The 13,841-nt window shown below is 41.6% G+C and overlaps 1 protein-coding gene across 1 annotated transcript in view; it reads left to right on the forward strand.

The window, feature by feature from the left end:
- Positions 1-13,841, forward strand: part of zgc:85777 (uncharacterized protein LOC405871 homolog) — a 65,454-nt gene that overhangs the window by 41,902 nt on the left and 9,711 nt on the right. The window contains exons 3-4 of the mRNA XM_061882599.1: positions 4,625-4,754; positions 8,091-8,197. Of these exons, the coding sequence (XP_061738583.1) occupies positions 4,625-4,754; positions 8,091-8,197 (237 nt within the window). The remainder of the gene's footprint in view (positions 1-4,624; positions 4,755-8,090; positions 8,198-13,841) is intronic.

Here is a 13,841-nt window from a genome sequence, read left to right on the forward strand (position 1 = left end):
CAAAAGCGCCCTATACCACCAGGAGGCGGGAGTCATTTAATGACTCATATTTGACACACGCAGCTACGTTATATCAATAAAACATAGCTGCTTACTGTTCTTTTCAGCATATTCAATAGCTTGGACCTTAAATCCTACTGAATAGCTCTTAATCTTCTTCCCTTTATGCAATTTCAAATGATTGAAATCAGCCTCCTCTATTTTGAAAATGATGACAGGTGACGCGACAAGTTTGACAAGTTTGACCCGGCGGAAATTCTAGATATGCGCTAATACAAATAATATTTTGCGTTAATCCTGAGCCCGCGGTAATGCTAAGCATGCGCTAATTATTTTGCGAAACGAGTTTGACCCGGCATTAATTCCAGGCAGGCACATACTATATACCCGGCGGGAATTCACGGAAATACGGTAGTCAGGGTTTGCATTTACAGTCAGTACAATTTACAGTACAATTGACATTCAATTTATTAGCAACAACTATTTCCTGGCTGAGGTAACACACCGTTATCTATACCAGTGTTTTTCAACCACACTAGTGTGCCGTGGGAGATTATCTAGTTTCACCTATTTAGGTTAAAAATATGTTTTGCAAACCAGTATTTATAGTCTGCAAATGATGTGTTGTTGTTGAGTGTCGGTGCTGTCTAAAGCTCGGCAGAGTAACCGTGTAATACTCTACCATACTCCGTGGCCTAGTGGTTAGAGTGTCCGCCCATCCGTTCCAAACCATCGTTTGCTGGGGTGGAGGAAACATGGCCAGAGACAGGAGCAGACCCAACAAAGCAACCAAGAGAGCTGACTCCACCCTCGGGGGCGTACTAACTCCTAAAGTAAGAACATATACACTGTGGTGGCCTCTGAAGTGTTCCACGCCATCTTCTGCTGGGGTGGGGGGAGCGTGGCCAGAGACAGGAGCGGACCCAACAAAGTAACCAAGAGAGCTGAGTCCACCCTCGGCCGCCCACTAACTCTCGGAGTAAAAACATATACACTGTGGTGGCCTCTGCGCTGTTCCAAACCATCATCTGCTGGTGTGGAGGGAGCATGGTCAGAGACAGGAGCAGACCCAACAAAGCAACCAAAAGAGCCTACTCCACCCTCGGCCGGCCACTAACTCTCGGAGTAAAAACATATACACTGTGGTGTCCTCTGCGGTGTTCCAAACCATCGTCCGCTGGGGTGGTGGGAGCATGGCCAGAGACAGGAGCAGACCCAACAAAGCAACCAAGAGAGCCTACTCCACCCACGGCCACCCACTAACTCTTGATGTAAAAACATACACTGTGGTGGCCTCTGCGGTGTTCCACGTCATTGTCTGTTGAGCATGGCCAGAGACAGGAGCAGACCCAGCAAAGCAACCAAAAGAGCCGACTCCACCCTCGGCCGCCCACTAACTCTCGGCCAGTGTCCAGTCCGCATGGATACCTTCTCATTCAGCCAAGACACTCTGAAGCTTGTCCGTCCCGGCTCTCAGCGCCAACTCCGCAGCCCTTTTTGTCTTCATCCGTGGCAGAGACCCAGCAGCTGGTCTCCATGGCCAAAAGGCTCCCGGGAGGAAGATCCAGAAGCCCACAAAACAAAAAGCACCGCAGAAGTCACAAAAGTGACAACAATTACCATTTACTAACACATTTGTACAGAATACTGGTACCGGTATTGATTCCCATGTACCGGAAATTGTTAGTGTATCGATTTAAAGGAGAGTCGGAGATACCAACCATCCTTACACCTGCACAATATAATATATATATATATATATATATATATATAAAACTTGAATTTATATCGCGCTTTTCTATTGTTAGATACTCAAAGCGCTCATAGAGACGTGGGACTCAACATTCATTTACACCTGGTGGTGGTAAGCTACATCAGTAGCCACAGCTGCCCTGGGGTAGACTGACGGAAGCGTGACGACCAGTTTGCGTCTACGGCCCCTCCCACCACCACTTATCATTCATTCACCAGTGTGAGCGGCACCGGGGGCAAAGGGTGAAGTGTCCTGCCCAAGGACACAACGTCAGCGATTTTTTGGGGGGATGTCAATAGGTGGGAAGCGAACCTTGCAACCCTTCGGTTTCTGGCCGGCCGCTCTACCCGCTACGCCATGCAGCCCCAAGAGATCAAAAGTTAAGATCAAAGTCCTCTTAATGTGCTTAATGTTGAGTGTGGGTGTGTATTTGAAAGTGTGATCCAGGTCATTCCACCACCTGGCTATTTGTTGATGTAAATAGAGGTAGGAAACAAAGCGATGATGAAAGGCTTTGTGAAAATATGCCTCTTCCTGGCTATAAATGATACACTGTGGTGTTTTATTCCAGACTATTCAAATGCATTAAGAACTGAAGGTCGCAGTTTTATGTATTTCGTTGGTCACAAAAGAGATCAGCGTTCCCCCAGAAAATGTGTTAGTTAGGGTGGTTTCTCTCCAAGACGGCCGGGGAAGGTGCTGCGTGGGTGTAAGGAACAGTGTAATCTGGACTGTCTCCACCATCACGTCTCCATCTAAAAGTAAAAACCAAATACAAAACAGTCCTAGTTACCTGAGATACTAAGTATGTCATTATTTTTGACTTAGTGAGTATTGACTTACTAATAATGCTTAAGTCAAATTAATGACTTACTGTAAATAAGCATTTGCAAGGGGCGGTTTAGCTCGGTTGGTAGAGTGGCCGTGCCAACAACTTGAGGGATGCAGGTTCGATTCCCGCTTCTGCCATCCTAGTCACTGCCGTTGTGTCCTTGGGCAAGGCACTTTACCCACCTGCTCCCAGTGCCACCCACACTGGTTCAAAGATAACTTAGATATTGGATTTCACTATGTAAAGTGCTTTGAGTCACTAGAGAAATGCGCTATATAAATATAATTCACTTCACTTCAATAAGCCTTTTTAATTGGTTTCACCCTTAAAATCGTTTTTAATCATGTTTATTTTATATTGTTTTTAAATTGGTTTTATATATATTGATTTATTTTTATTTTTTGTTTTTATTCAGTCTGGTTGAGCTCAGAATAGTATTTGAATGGTGTTTTTAATATTGTTGTGCAGCACTATGGAAACATTTTGTTGTTTGAATGTGCTATATAAATAAAGTGGATTGGATTGGATTTGGAAAAAAAGAGTTAAAAGTGGGGCCACATGTTGACGTATGCAAAACTCATCATGCTTAATTTATTACAGCATTTGGGAAGCCTGTAGTTGATTTTTATGTTGTAAATGTTATATTTTTATCAACATGTGATAGCAAGGACCCTGCCTTTCAAAACTAGGCTGCTACATTACTAATGATTAATGTAGCACCAAGGGTTGGAATTGGGGGTTAAATCACCAAAAGTTATTCCCGGGCACGGCCACTGCTGCTGCTCACTGCTCCCCTCACCTCCAAGGGTGTGATCAGGGGTGATGGGTCAGATGCAGAAAATAATTTTGCCACACCCCGTGTGGGTGTGTAACAATCATTGGTACTTTAACTTTTAACAATAGCTGAAAAAATAGTACAATAGCAATAGGAGAGACGATTCATCCCTGAACACTATGAGTTAATGTAGGCTTTATTATGCACTTACATTATTATATCAGAGACGGAAACTTTTAATTTAACATAACGTCCTTTTTTGCTGCTTCATCACAGAAAAAGATAAAGTGAAATAACTTAGTCGTTAAATGTAGGTCAATAATGCTTATCTTTCTCTCAGAAAGACAGGGATTTGCTGTCCATAACACACACACACACTGCCAAATGAGCTAACATTACGCTAAAAGCTAATTAGCCTTCACCTAAAGGACTGTGAGCAAGCTGAGCTGCCACTTATATTTCTAGAACGTCAACGGGCTCATAGTGATGTTACTAGTAGTTGACTGGGGTGTGTTTACTATCATTTGGGGAGAGTTCGCTGCATTATGCTCACCTGCTAAACACCTTTCTGCTTACCCGCACCGTCTCTCCTCTCTGCCTGCCTCTGCCGTGAGCACTGACTCCATGCGCTCTGAATACTCACTGCTGGTTGGCTGTTACCGCTCTGCGTGTGACCAATCAGATGGTTGTGTGGGTGGGACAATGCTGGGTGCTGCAGAGGCAATACGAAGCGCAGAAGCTTGTTAAGACTTTAGTTGAGCACCAAATGATAATATAAATACGCGTGGCGCAGTGGGGAGAATGGCCGTGCGCAACCCGAGCGTCCCTGGTTCAATTCCCACCTCGTACCAACCTCGTCACGTCCGTTGTGTCCTGAGCAAGACACTTCACCCTTGCTCCTGATGTGTTCTGGTTGGCGCCTTGCATGGCAGCTCCCTCCATCAGTGTGTGAATGTATGTGTGAATGGGTAAATGTGGAAGTAGTGTCAAAGCGCTTTGAGTACCTTGAAGGTAGAAAAGCGCTATACAAGTACAACCCATTTATCATTTAATAAAGTCAAATACAAATAAGGCAACAAGAGAAATATCCTACACTTTTGTAAAGTAAATCTGAACAGCCGATATGGGCATCTACATCAACTATATGATTTGCCTGAAAAGCTGGACAGGACAAAAAATATATATATATTTATAATTTTTTATATTAAAGACTTTAGGCGGTGATATTTTGCCTTAACATCCTGTGTTTATTATTTCTTTTTAGAATATGGAGGCTTGGGACTGGACTTCAGCTACAGCGTTGCAGTGTCCGAGGAGCTGGGCAACATCCGCTGCGGAGGCATCCCCATGGCTATCGGCGTTCAGACCGACATGACCACTCCCGCACTGGCGAGGTAACCATTCTGTAAACCTTGATCCAGCCTCAATCCCTTTTTGTTTTGTACAATCCGCCTTTGTGAAGATGCACATTTAGTCTGTGGAGCTAATCTGCCTTCAATGCGGGCTACTCGTCGTACTCTTGAGGATTACAAACACGGCCATCATCCTCCCCTGCACATGCATATGTTGTAAACCTGTTCCGCCGAAACTTGCCCTTGTGTTGTCTTATTTGAAATTGATATATATTTTACATTTGGCAAAACAATTGCACATTCCTTGAAACAATCCGAAAATCTCAGCAGCATCCCTACGTGTAGCGAGCTGTTGCACACCGGATTTATTCAATTCTGGAAGCTTCGGAGAAAGTTGTCTCTAGAAGATATTGTGCGTTTCTATACTAAGTTGGACAGCTCAAAGACTTAGCAAAATAACAGTGAAGACCAAAGATAATAGCATATACAAATTTGGGGCTGTTTCATTGTACCTGTAGTACAGATTTGGGCAAAATACGGCCACAATTGGCCCATTAAGATTTTCAATTCGGACGTTCTACACTTCTTTTTTTTTTTTTAGACCTTTAATATCAAAACTGTCGCCGCCAATATGATGTACAGAGTTATTACGGTGTCAGGTTCAAACACTGATGACATCTATTAAACCAGGGTCGCTCACACTTTTTCTGCAGGCGAGCTACTTTTCAATTGACCAAGTCGAGGAGATCTACCTCATTCCTATTTATAATTTATATTTATTTATTTATGAAAGAGACATTTTTGTTAACAAGTTAATGGTGTTTAATGATAATACAAGCATGTTTAACACACGCAGATTCCTTTCTTTCATGAAGACAAGAATATAAGTTGGTGTATTACCTGATTCTGATGACTTGCATTGATTGGAATTAGACAGTGGTGCTGATAACGTCCGCATTTTCAAATGGAGGAAAAAAAAAAGTCCTCCTTTCTATCCAATACCACATGAAAGTGGTTGGATTTGGCATCTCATTTGTCCAACTTGCATACTCGTTTTTAAACACTTTGTTATGAGAGTAGCATATGTGTGTGGCCTTTTAATGTCTGGCAGCAGGTGAGTGACATCAGTGACTGTGCGGGTGGGCAAGCAAGTGAGAAAGCGGTCGCTGAGGGCGGGGGAGAAATACATTGGCATCAAACTCCGTAGCTTGCTAGCTTGTGCACGCTAGCTTTCTGAGACTCTTATTTTGTTAGCACAGGCAGAATGAAACAGGTCTTTTATGGTGAAGACAGGAACTGTGCAGTCGGTCTTTAGAGTTTTGACAATAGGTACGGAGTCTCTAGAAATAAAATGTGTTTCTCTGCGTCCGCCCTGTTAGTGATTTTTTTCTTAAATATGAGCTCGCAGCAGCCAGCGTCATCTCACAAGATCCTCGGGTGCCGAGAATGTCAAACAACTGACGAAAGTGAAGTCTTGGTATGATTGATGATTGCTCATTTTTATGTCTATTTTTTAATGCCTGGCTTGAGATCGACTGACACACCCTCCGAGATCGACCAGTCGATCGCGATCGACGTAATGGGCAGCCCTGAATTAAACAGACAAGAAGCAAGGGATCATGCAGAGACAGAGTTCAATTTTGCTCAATGAACAGAGATGTTTGGGCTGTACTCTAGTTACAGAAACAACCTACGCTCTCAAGCCCAGCCCACGTGCTCCTCCATTTGTTTGGGAGGTCCCTGTTTACATCACTGAGGCTGCCGCTGAAAGAAGGGGGGGTGATCTCAGCAGTCCCAGTTAGACACAATATATGACACTCGTGATATCGCCCTTTCTCTGCTCTATTTGCGTCACGGCACTCGATGTTCGCCATTGGCTGTCAGCAGGCCGATTCAGGGTCTGAAAACACTGACATGAGACGACTCGCTTTGCACAGATAGAAAAGTACAACTTCAGCACAATTGATAACAACCGTAGCAACGGCCTTTAAGCATAAGAGTTGTGTGATAACTTGTACAAAGGCGGTTTTGTGAAAATTTTCAGGACTTATGCAGATCCCAAATACAGATCAACAGGTCCCAGAAGGTAATAAGAAAAGTTGCTTTTGCTTAATATTGCGAAACAAAAACACCAGGCAATATGTCTTACCTTATACACACACCATAATAATACTCTTATGTTGAAGCACAGTACAATCCATCAAGCGGTGTGGCTTCATAGCTTAGCAAAGTCCTACTAAAACATTTTGATAGATTTTTGAGCGCGGTTTGTAATGTTCTATATTTTCAATGGAACATATAAAATGTTGGTGTTGTTTACTTGAGTCATATTGCAGTCTACATGTATCTCTTATGGAGGACGGCGTAGCGAAGCCGTGCCAGCAACCTGAGGGTTACTGGTTCAATCCCCACCTTCTACCATCCTAGTCACGTCCGTCGTGTCCTTGCTCCTGATGGGTCAGGGTTAGCGCCTTGCATGGCAGCTCGCGCCATCGGTGTGGGAATGGGTGAATTTGGAAATAGTGTCAAAGCGCTTTGAGCTCCTTAAAAAAAAAAAAAGGTATAAAAGCGCTATACAAGTACAAAGCATTTACCATTTACTTATGTTTGACTGCCATCTACTGGTCACCTTTATCATTATACCATGTACAGAATTAAATTGTTTCAAGGTCGGAATTATTCCTTACATCACACTCAAATTTTTAAGCGCAGGCCTAAATTTACCGCATGCCTTTGGTAAGCGCCAGAGGGAGAAGAGGTTTTAAAATAATTAGCGCATGCTTGCCTTTACCAAATGCCTTTGGTAAACACCGGAGTGAGAAGAGGTTTTATATTAATTAGCGCGCCGGCGGCAATTCAAAGAAATACGGTAGTCTGGAAAATATGGTACCCTATCGACCCAAATGTAAGACGGCAATGTTTTCCCTCGACGCGAGTCAGAAAAATATCACGATATTCGGGCCTTAAGAAGAAAAATAGAAAGATGGACGAGTCCATGACATTTGTTGTCCTTGTCTCACACCGCTTTTGTTTGTGACACTCAAAATTACAGTCTGTTGTTTGGCCTTTAATTAAAGACAACCCCCTGTGGGCGTGAAGTGATGGAAGACGTCTTAGAAATATAACTTTTTCTTGCTGTGTTGTTGCTATAAAGTGACTGCTGGGGACACAAGGCGGCGCTCATAGAGACAGGCCGTCTCAAGAGTTTAATTAGGGGAGCAGTTGGAGCCTGAAAGGAGGTTAAAACATGAGAAGAGCCCAAAAAGTAGATCATTACCTCCGATGGTGACAAGGGTGTCTTTAAGTGCATTGTTTTGTTTTTGTGCCACGTTTGAATGTCAATCTTGTTGACACGCTCCATTTTGTGTGTTCATGCAGGTTTGGTTCCGCTGAGCTCAAGCAAGAGTTTCTGCTCCCCAGCATCCTGGGGGACAAAGTTGCCTGCCTCGGAGTTAGCGAAGTCGGGGCGGGTTCTGATGTGTCGAGTACGTATCACTCTTCCAAAGGCTTGCTTGATGTATACTAAAGGTGTCAAACTCAGATCTGGCCCACCGTGTCAGTTTATGTGCCCCGCCAAGGCCTGGAAATAATCAATCAATCAATCAATCAATGTTTATTTATTATAGCCCGAAATCACCAGTGTCTCAAAGGGCTGCACAAGCCACAACAACATCCTCGGCTCAGAGCCCACATAATGGTAAGGGAAAACTCACAACCCGGTGGGATGTCAATGTGAATGACTATGAGAAACCTTGGAGAGGACTGCAAATGTGGGTGTGTGTCCCCCGCAGTCCTCCTTCTAGGGGAGACCGGAAGCAAGTCGAGTGGGTCTAACATAATATTGTGAAAGTCCAGTCCATAGTGGATCAAACATAATAGTGAGAGTCCAGTCCATAGTGGATCTAACATAACAGTGCGAGAATCCAGTCCATAGTAGATCTAACATAATAGTGAGAGTCCAGTCCATAGTGGATCAAACATAATAGTGAAAGTCCAGTCTATAGTGGATCTAACATTATAGTGTAAGAGTCCAGTCCATAGTGGATCTAACATAATAGTGTGAGAGTCCAGTCCATAGTGGATCTAACATAATAGTGTGAGAGTCCAGTCCATAGTGGATCTAACATAATAGTGTGAGAGTCCAGTCCATAGTGGATCTAACATAATATTGTGAAAGTCCAGTCCATAGTGGATCTAAAATAATAGTGAGAGTCCAGTCCATAGTGGATCTAACATAATAGTGTGAGAGTCCAGTCCATAGTGGATCTAACATAATATTGTGAAAGTTCAGTCCATAGTGGATCTAACATAATAGGGTGAGTCCAGTCCATAGTGGATCCAACATAATATTGTGAAAGTTCAGTCCATAGTGGATTTAACATAATAGTGAGAGTCCATAGTGGATTTAACATAATATTGTGAAAGTCCAGTCGATAGTGGATCTAACATAATAGTGTGAGAGTCCAGTCCATAGTGGATCTAACATAATAGTGTGAGAGTCCAGTCCATAGTGGATCTAACATAATAGTGTGAGTCCAGTCCATAGTGGATCTAACATAATAGTGAGAGTCCAGTCCATAGTGGATCTAACATAATAGTGTGAGTCCAGTCCATAGTGGATCTAACATAATATTGTGAAAGTTCAGTCCATAGTGGATTTAACATAATAGTGAGAGTCCATAGTGGATTTAACATAATATTGTGAAAGTCCAGTCGATAGTGGATCTAACACAATAGTGTGAGAGTCCAGTCCATAGTGGATCTAACATAATAGTGTGAGAGTCCAGTCCATAGTGGATCTAACATAATAGTGTGAGAGTCCAGTCCATAGTGGATATTTCATAATATTGTGAAAGTCCAGTCAATAGTGGATCTAACATAATAGTGAGAGTCCAGTCCATAGTGGATCTAACATAATAGTGAGAGTCCAGTCCATAGTGGATCTAACATAATAATGAGAGTCCAGTCCATAGTGGATCGAACATAATAGTGAGACTCCAGTCCATAGTGGATCTAACATAATAGTGTGAGAGTCGAGTCCATAATAGATCTAACATAATATTGTGAGAATCCAGTCCATAGTGGATCTAACATAATAGTGTGAGAGTCCCGTCCATAGTGGATCCAACATAATAGTGATAGTCCAGTCCATAGTGGATCTAACATAATAGTGAGAGTCCAGTCCATTGTGGATCTAACATAATAGTGAGAGTCCAGTCCATAGTGGATCTAACATAATAGCTTGAGAGTCCAGTCCATAGTGGATGTAACATAATAGTGAGAGTCCAGTCCATAGTGGATCTAACATTATAGTGTGAAAGTCCAGTCCATAGTGGCTCTAACATAATAGTGAGAGTCCAGTCCATAGTGGCTCTAACATAATAGTGAGAGTCCAGTCCATAGTGGCTCTAACATAATAGTGAGAGTCCAGTCCATAGTGGATCTAACATAATAGTGAGAGTCCAGTCCATAGATATATCCATGAATAATTAGAGTCAATAAAGTACCGTATTTTCCGGACTATAAGGCACACTTAAAATCGTTGTTTTCCTCAAAACTCGACGGTGCGCCTAATGTCCGGAATAATTCTGGTTTTGTTTACCGACCTCGAAACAATTTTATTTGCTACATGGTGTAATGATAATTATGACCAGTAGATGGCAGTCACACAAAAGAGATACATGTAGACTGCAATATGACTCAAGTAAACAACACCAACATTTTATATGTTCCTTTGAAAATATAGAACATTACACACTGCGCTCAAAAATCGATCAAAATGTTTTAGTAGGACTTTGGTAAGCTATGAAGCCATATTGCTTGATGGATTGTACTGTGCTTCAACATAGGAGTATTATTATTTTGTGTGTTTAAGGTAAGACATTATCTGGCCTTTTGTTACGCAATGTTATGCAAAAGCAACTTTTCTTACCTTCTGGTATTTGCTGAACTGTATTTGGGATCTGCATAAGTCCTGAAAAATTGCACACGTCTGCCTTTGTAGTCGAAAAGCTTCTTCTTCTTATGTGACATTCATCCTCCACTGTTGCCATTTCTAATATAAAGTAGTGTAAAGTTCTTTCTTATATCTGTCAGTAAACTCGCCATGAAAGTGCTAAAACATACCGGTGTAGTGAGTTGACTTTATTCACCCAAGGAACTTTACTTATTAGAGAGTTCCGGTTGCAGGGTTTTTTCACAGGACACTTTCGGGCGTTGTTGCACTAGTGAGCCACGGATGAGTAGATGCTGCTCCGTTATTGATTGAAGTAAAGTCTGAATGTCATTAAAACAGTTTGCGCCATCTTTTGACACTTCTTCTGGGGCGGCATAGCTCGGTTGGTAGAGTGGCCGTGCCAGCAACTTGAAGGTTGCAGGTTCGAAAACCGCTTCTGCCATCCTAGTCACTGCCGTTGTGTCCTTGGGCAAGACACTTTACCCACCTGCTCCCAGTGCCACCCACACTGGTTTAAAATGTAACTTAGATATTGGGTTTCACTATGTAAAGCGCTTTGAGTCACTAGAGAAAAGCGCTATATAAATATAATTCACTTCACTTCCACTCCCGTCCTTGCACGCTACACCGCTACAATAAAGATGACGGGGAGAAGACGCTGTCGCAGGTGAGCCACGTAAATAAGACTGCCCACAAAAAGGAGACTGCCAGAAAGTGACCTGAAGATGATGTGTAAAACATCATCTATGCCAGTGGTCCCCAACCACCGGGCTGCGGCTCGATTGGTACCAGGCCGCAAATTAATTTTTTTTTTCTTATTAAATCAACATCAAAAACACAATATACACTTACAAATAGTGCACCAACCACGAAAAACTCCCTTTTTCATGACAAAAACGTCCCTTTTTCATGACAAAGAAGTAAGAAAAAAAGGACACCCCCCCAAACCCCCACCCGCGGGGCAAATTATTAACCGTTGACCGGTCCGCGGATACAAAAAGGTTGGGGACCACTGATCTATGCAACATTTGGAGCAAAGAACCACCATCACATGTTATGTAGACCACAAGGAAGTATTTTACATTTAGAAAAAAGTCATAACAATATGACTCCTTTTTAATGCGCCCTATATTCAGGTGCGCCTTTTTTTTTTTTTTTTTTTTATTATTCAGCAGTGTGCCTTATAATCCGGTGCGGAAAATACGGTACCTTATTCTTCCATAAAAATGTATGAAAAATGGATGCAATAAATTCAGAATGTTCATCATGGTTCTTCCTCTTTGTACTTTGTAAACACTTTAAGTTTGGAGAGTTTCTTGAAGTGGGGCTTCACGGTGGCAGAGTGGTTAGTGCGTCTGCCTCACAATACAAAGTTCCTGCAGTCCTGGGTTCAAATCCAGGCTCGGGATCTTTCTGTGTGGAGTTTGCATGTTCTCCCCGTGAATGCGTGGGTTCCCTCCGGGTACTCCGGCTTCCTCCCACCTCCAAAGACATGCACCTGGGGATAGGCCCCTCCCACCTCCAAAGACATGCACCTGGGGATAGGTTGATTGGCAACACTAAATTGGCCCTAGTGTGTGAATGTGAGTGTGAATGTTGTCTATCTATCTGTGTTGGCCCTGCGATGAGGTGGCGACTTGTCCAGGGTGTACCCGGCCTTCCGCCCGATTGTAGCTGAGATAGGCGCCAGCGCCCCCCCGCAACCCTGAAAGGGAATAAGCGGTAGAAAATGGATGGATGGATGGAGTTTCTTAAAGTGGATCATATTAGTACATTGTTTGATTGCTTTGCTTAATCCATTCCATCATTTAATTCCACATACTGAATGTCTTAAGTGTTGTACGTGCATACAAATGTTTTAAATTACATTTTTCTCTAAGGTTATATTTCTCCTCTTTTTTTGAGAAGAATTGTGTAGTCTTGGGAAGCAGGTTATAGTTTGCTTTGTGTATAATTGTAGCTGTTTGCAAATTCACTGTCGTAGAATTTCAGTATTTTTGATTCAATTAATAAAGGGTTTGAATGTTCATTATATCCAACATTATGTATTGTTATAACTGATATTTTTGTAACACGGTTAATAAATGAAGTGTACTTTTGTAGTTATTTCCCCATATTTCTACACAATAACTCAGATATGTTACACTAGTGAGCAGTAGAGAATATGGAGTGATTTTTGGTCGAGAACATGTTTGGCTTTATTCATTATTGACGTTTTTCTTGCTACTTTATGTTGTATATTTTTTTACATGATATTTCCAGTTCAATTTTTCATCAATCATTATACTTAGAAATTTGGTTTCATTTACTCTTTCAATTTCTATTCCGTCTATTTGTATTTGTTTGACTTTCCCTTCTACTGTTACCAAAAAGCATTATTTTACTTTTACTGAGATTCAAAGATAATCTGTTTTTGTCAAACCATCTTTTTAATTTGTTCATTTCTTCTGTTATTATTTGTATTAGCTTCTGTGTGTTCTCTCCTGAACAAAACGCTGTTGTATCATCCGCAAATAATACTAACTTTAAATCTTTTGTAACTTGACAAATGCCATTTATATAGAAATTGAATAATTTAGGTCCTAGTATTGATCCCTGAGGTACACCACAGGATATATTTAGCTTTGTAGAAGTGTGTTCGCCTAGCTTCACGTATTCTTTCCTGTTCTTTAAATAACTTATCATCCAGTTTAAGACCAACCCTCTGATGCGATATCGTTAGGGGTGTAACGGTACAACAAAAATTCCGGTTCAGTACGTACCTCGATTCTGAGATCATGGTTCGGTTCATTTTAGGTACAGTAAGAAAACAACAAAATATAAATTTTTGGGTTATTTATTTACCAAATTTGCAAAATCTTCCACCAATATTTGTTGTGAAGTAATCGGAACTTTGGATTGGTCAATAATTCATAACAATGATTTTGATTCAATATTATGTTTTGAGCAATGACAGTTTGAAAGAAAAAAAACAGCTTTGTTTTATTTAGTCAACATTGCAACTTTTTCTAAATTACATTTAGCCTTTAAGCTTTTTTATTTCACTTTTGTTGATGTTTTTGTTTAATAGTATTTTTAAAATGTGCTGCGGGCCTTTAAAACATTAGGTGTGGGCCGCAAATGGCTTCCGGAGTACACTTTAGACACCCTTGCTATAGATAGTAAAAAATAAA

The sequence above is a fragment of the Nerophis ophidion genome, linkage group LG21 (genome assembly GCF_033978795.1).
Source record: "Nerophis ophidion isolate RoL-2023_Sa linkage group LG21, RoL_Noph_v1.0, whole genome shotgun sequence".
In the NCBI taxonomy this organism is placed as follows: Eukaryota; Metazoa; Chordata; class Actinopteri; order Syngnathiformes; family Syngnathidae; genus Nerophis; species Nerophis ophidion.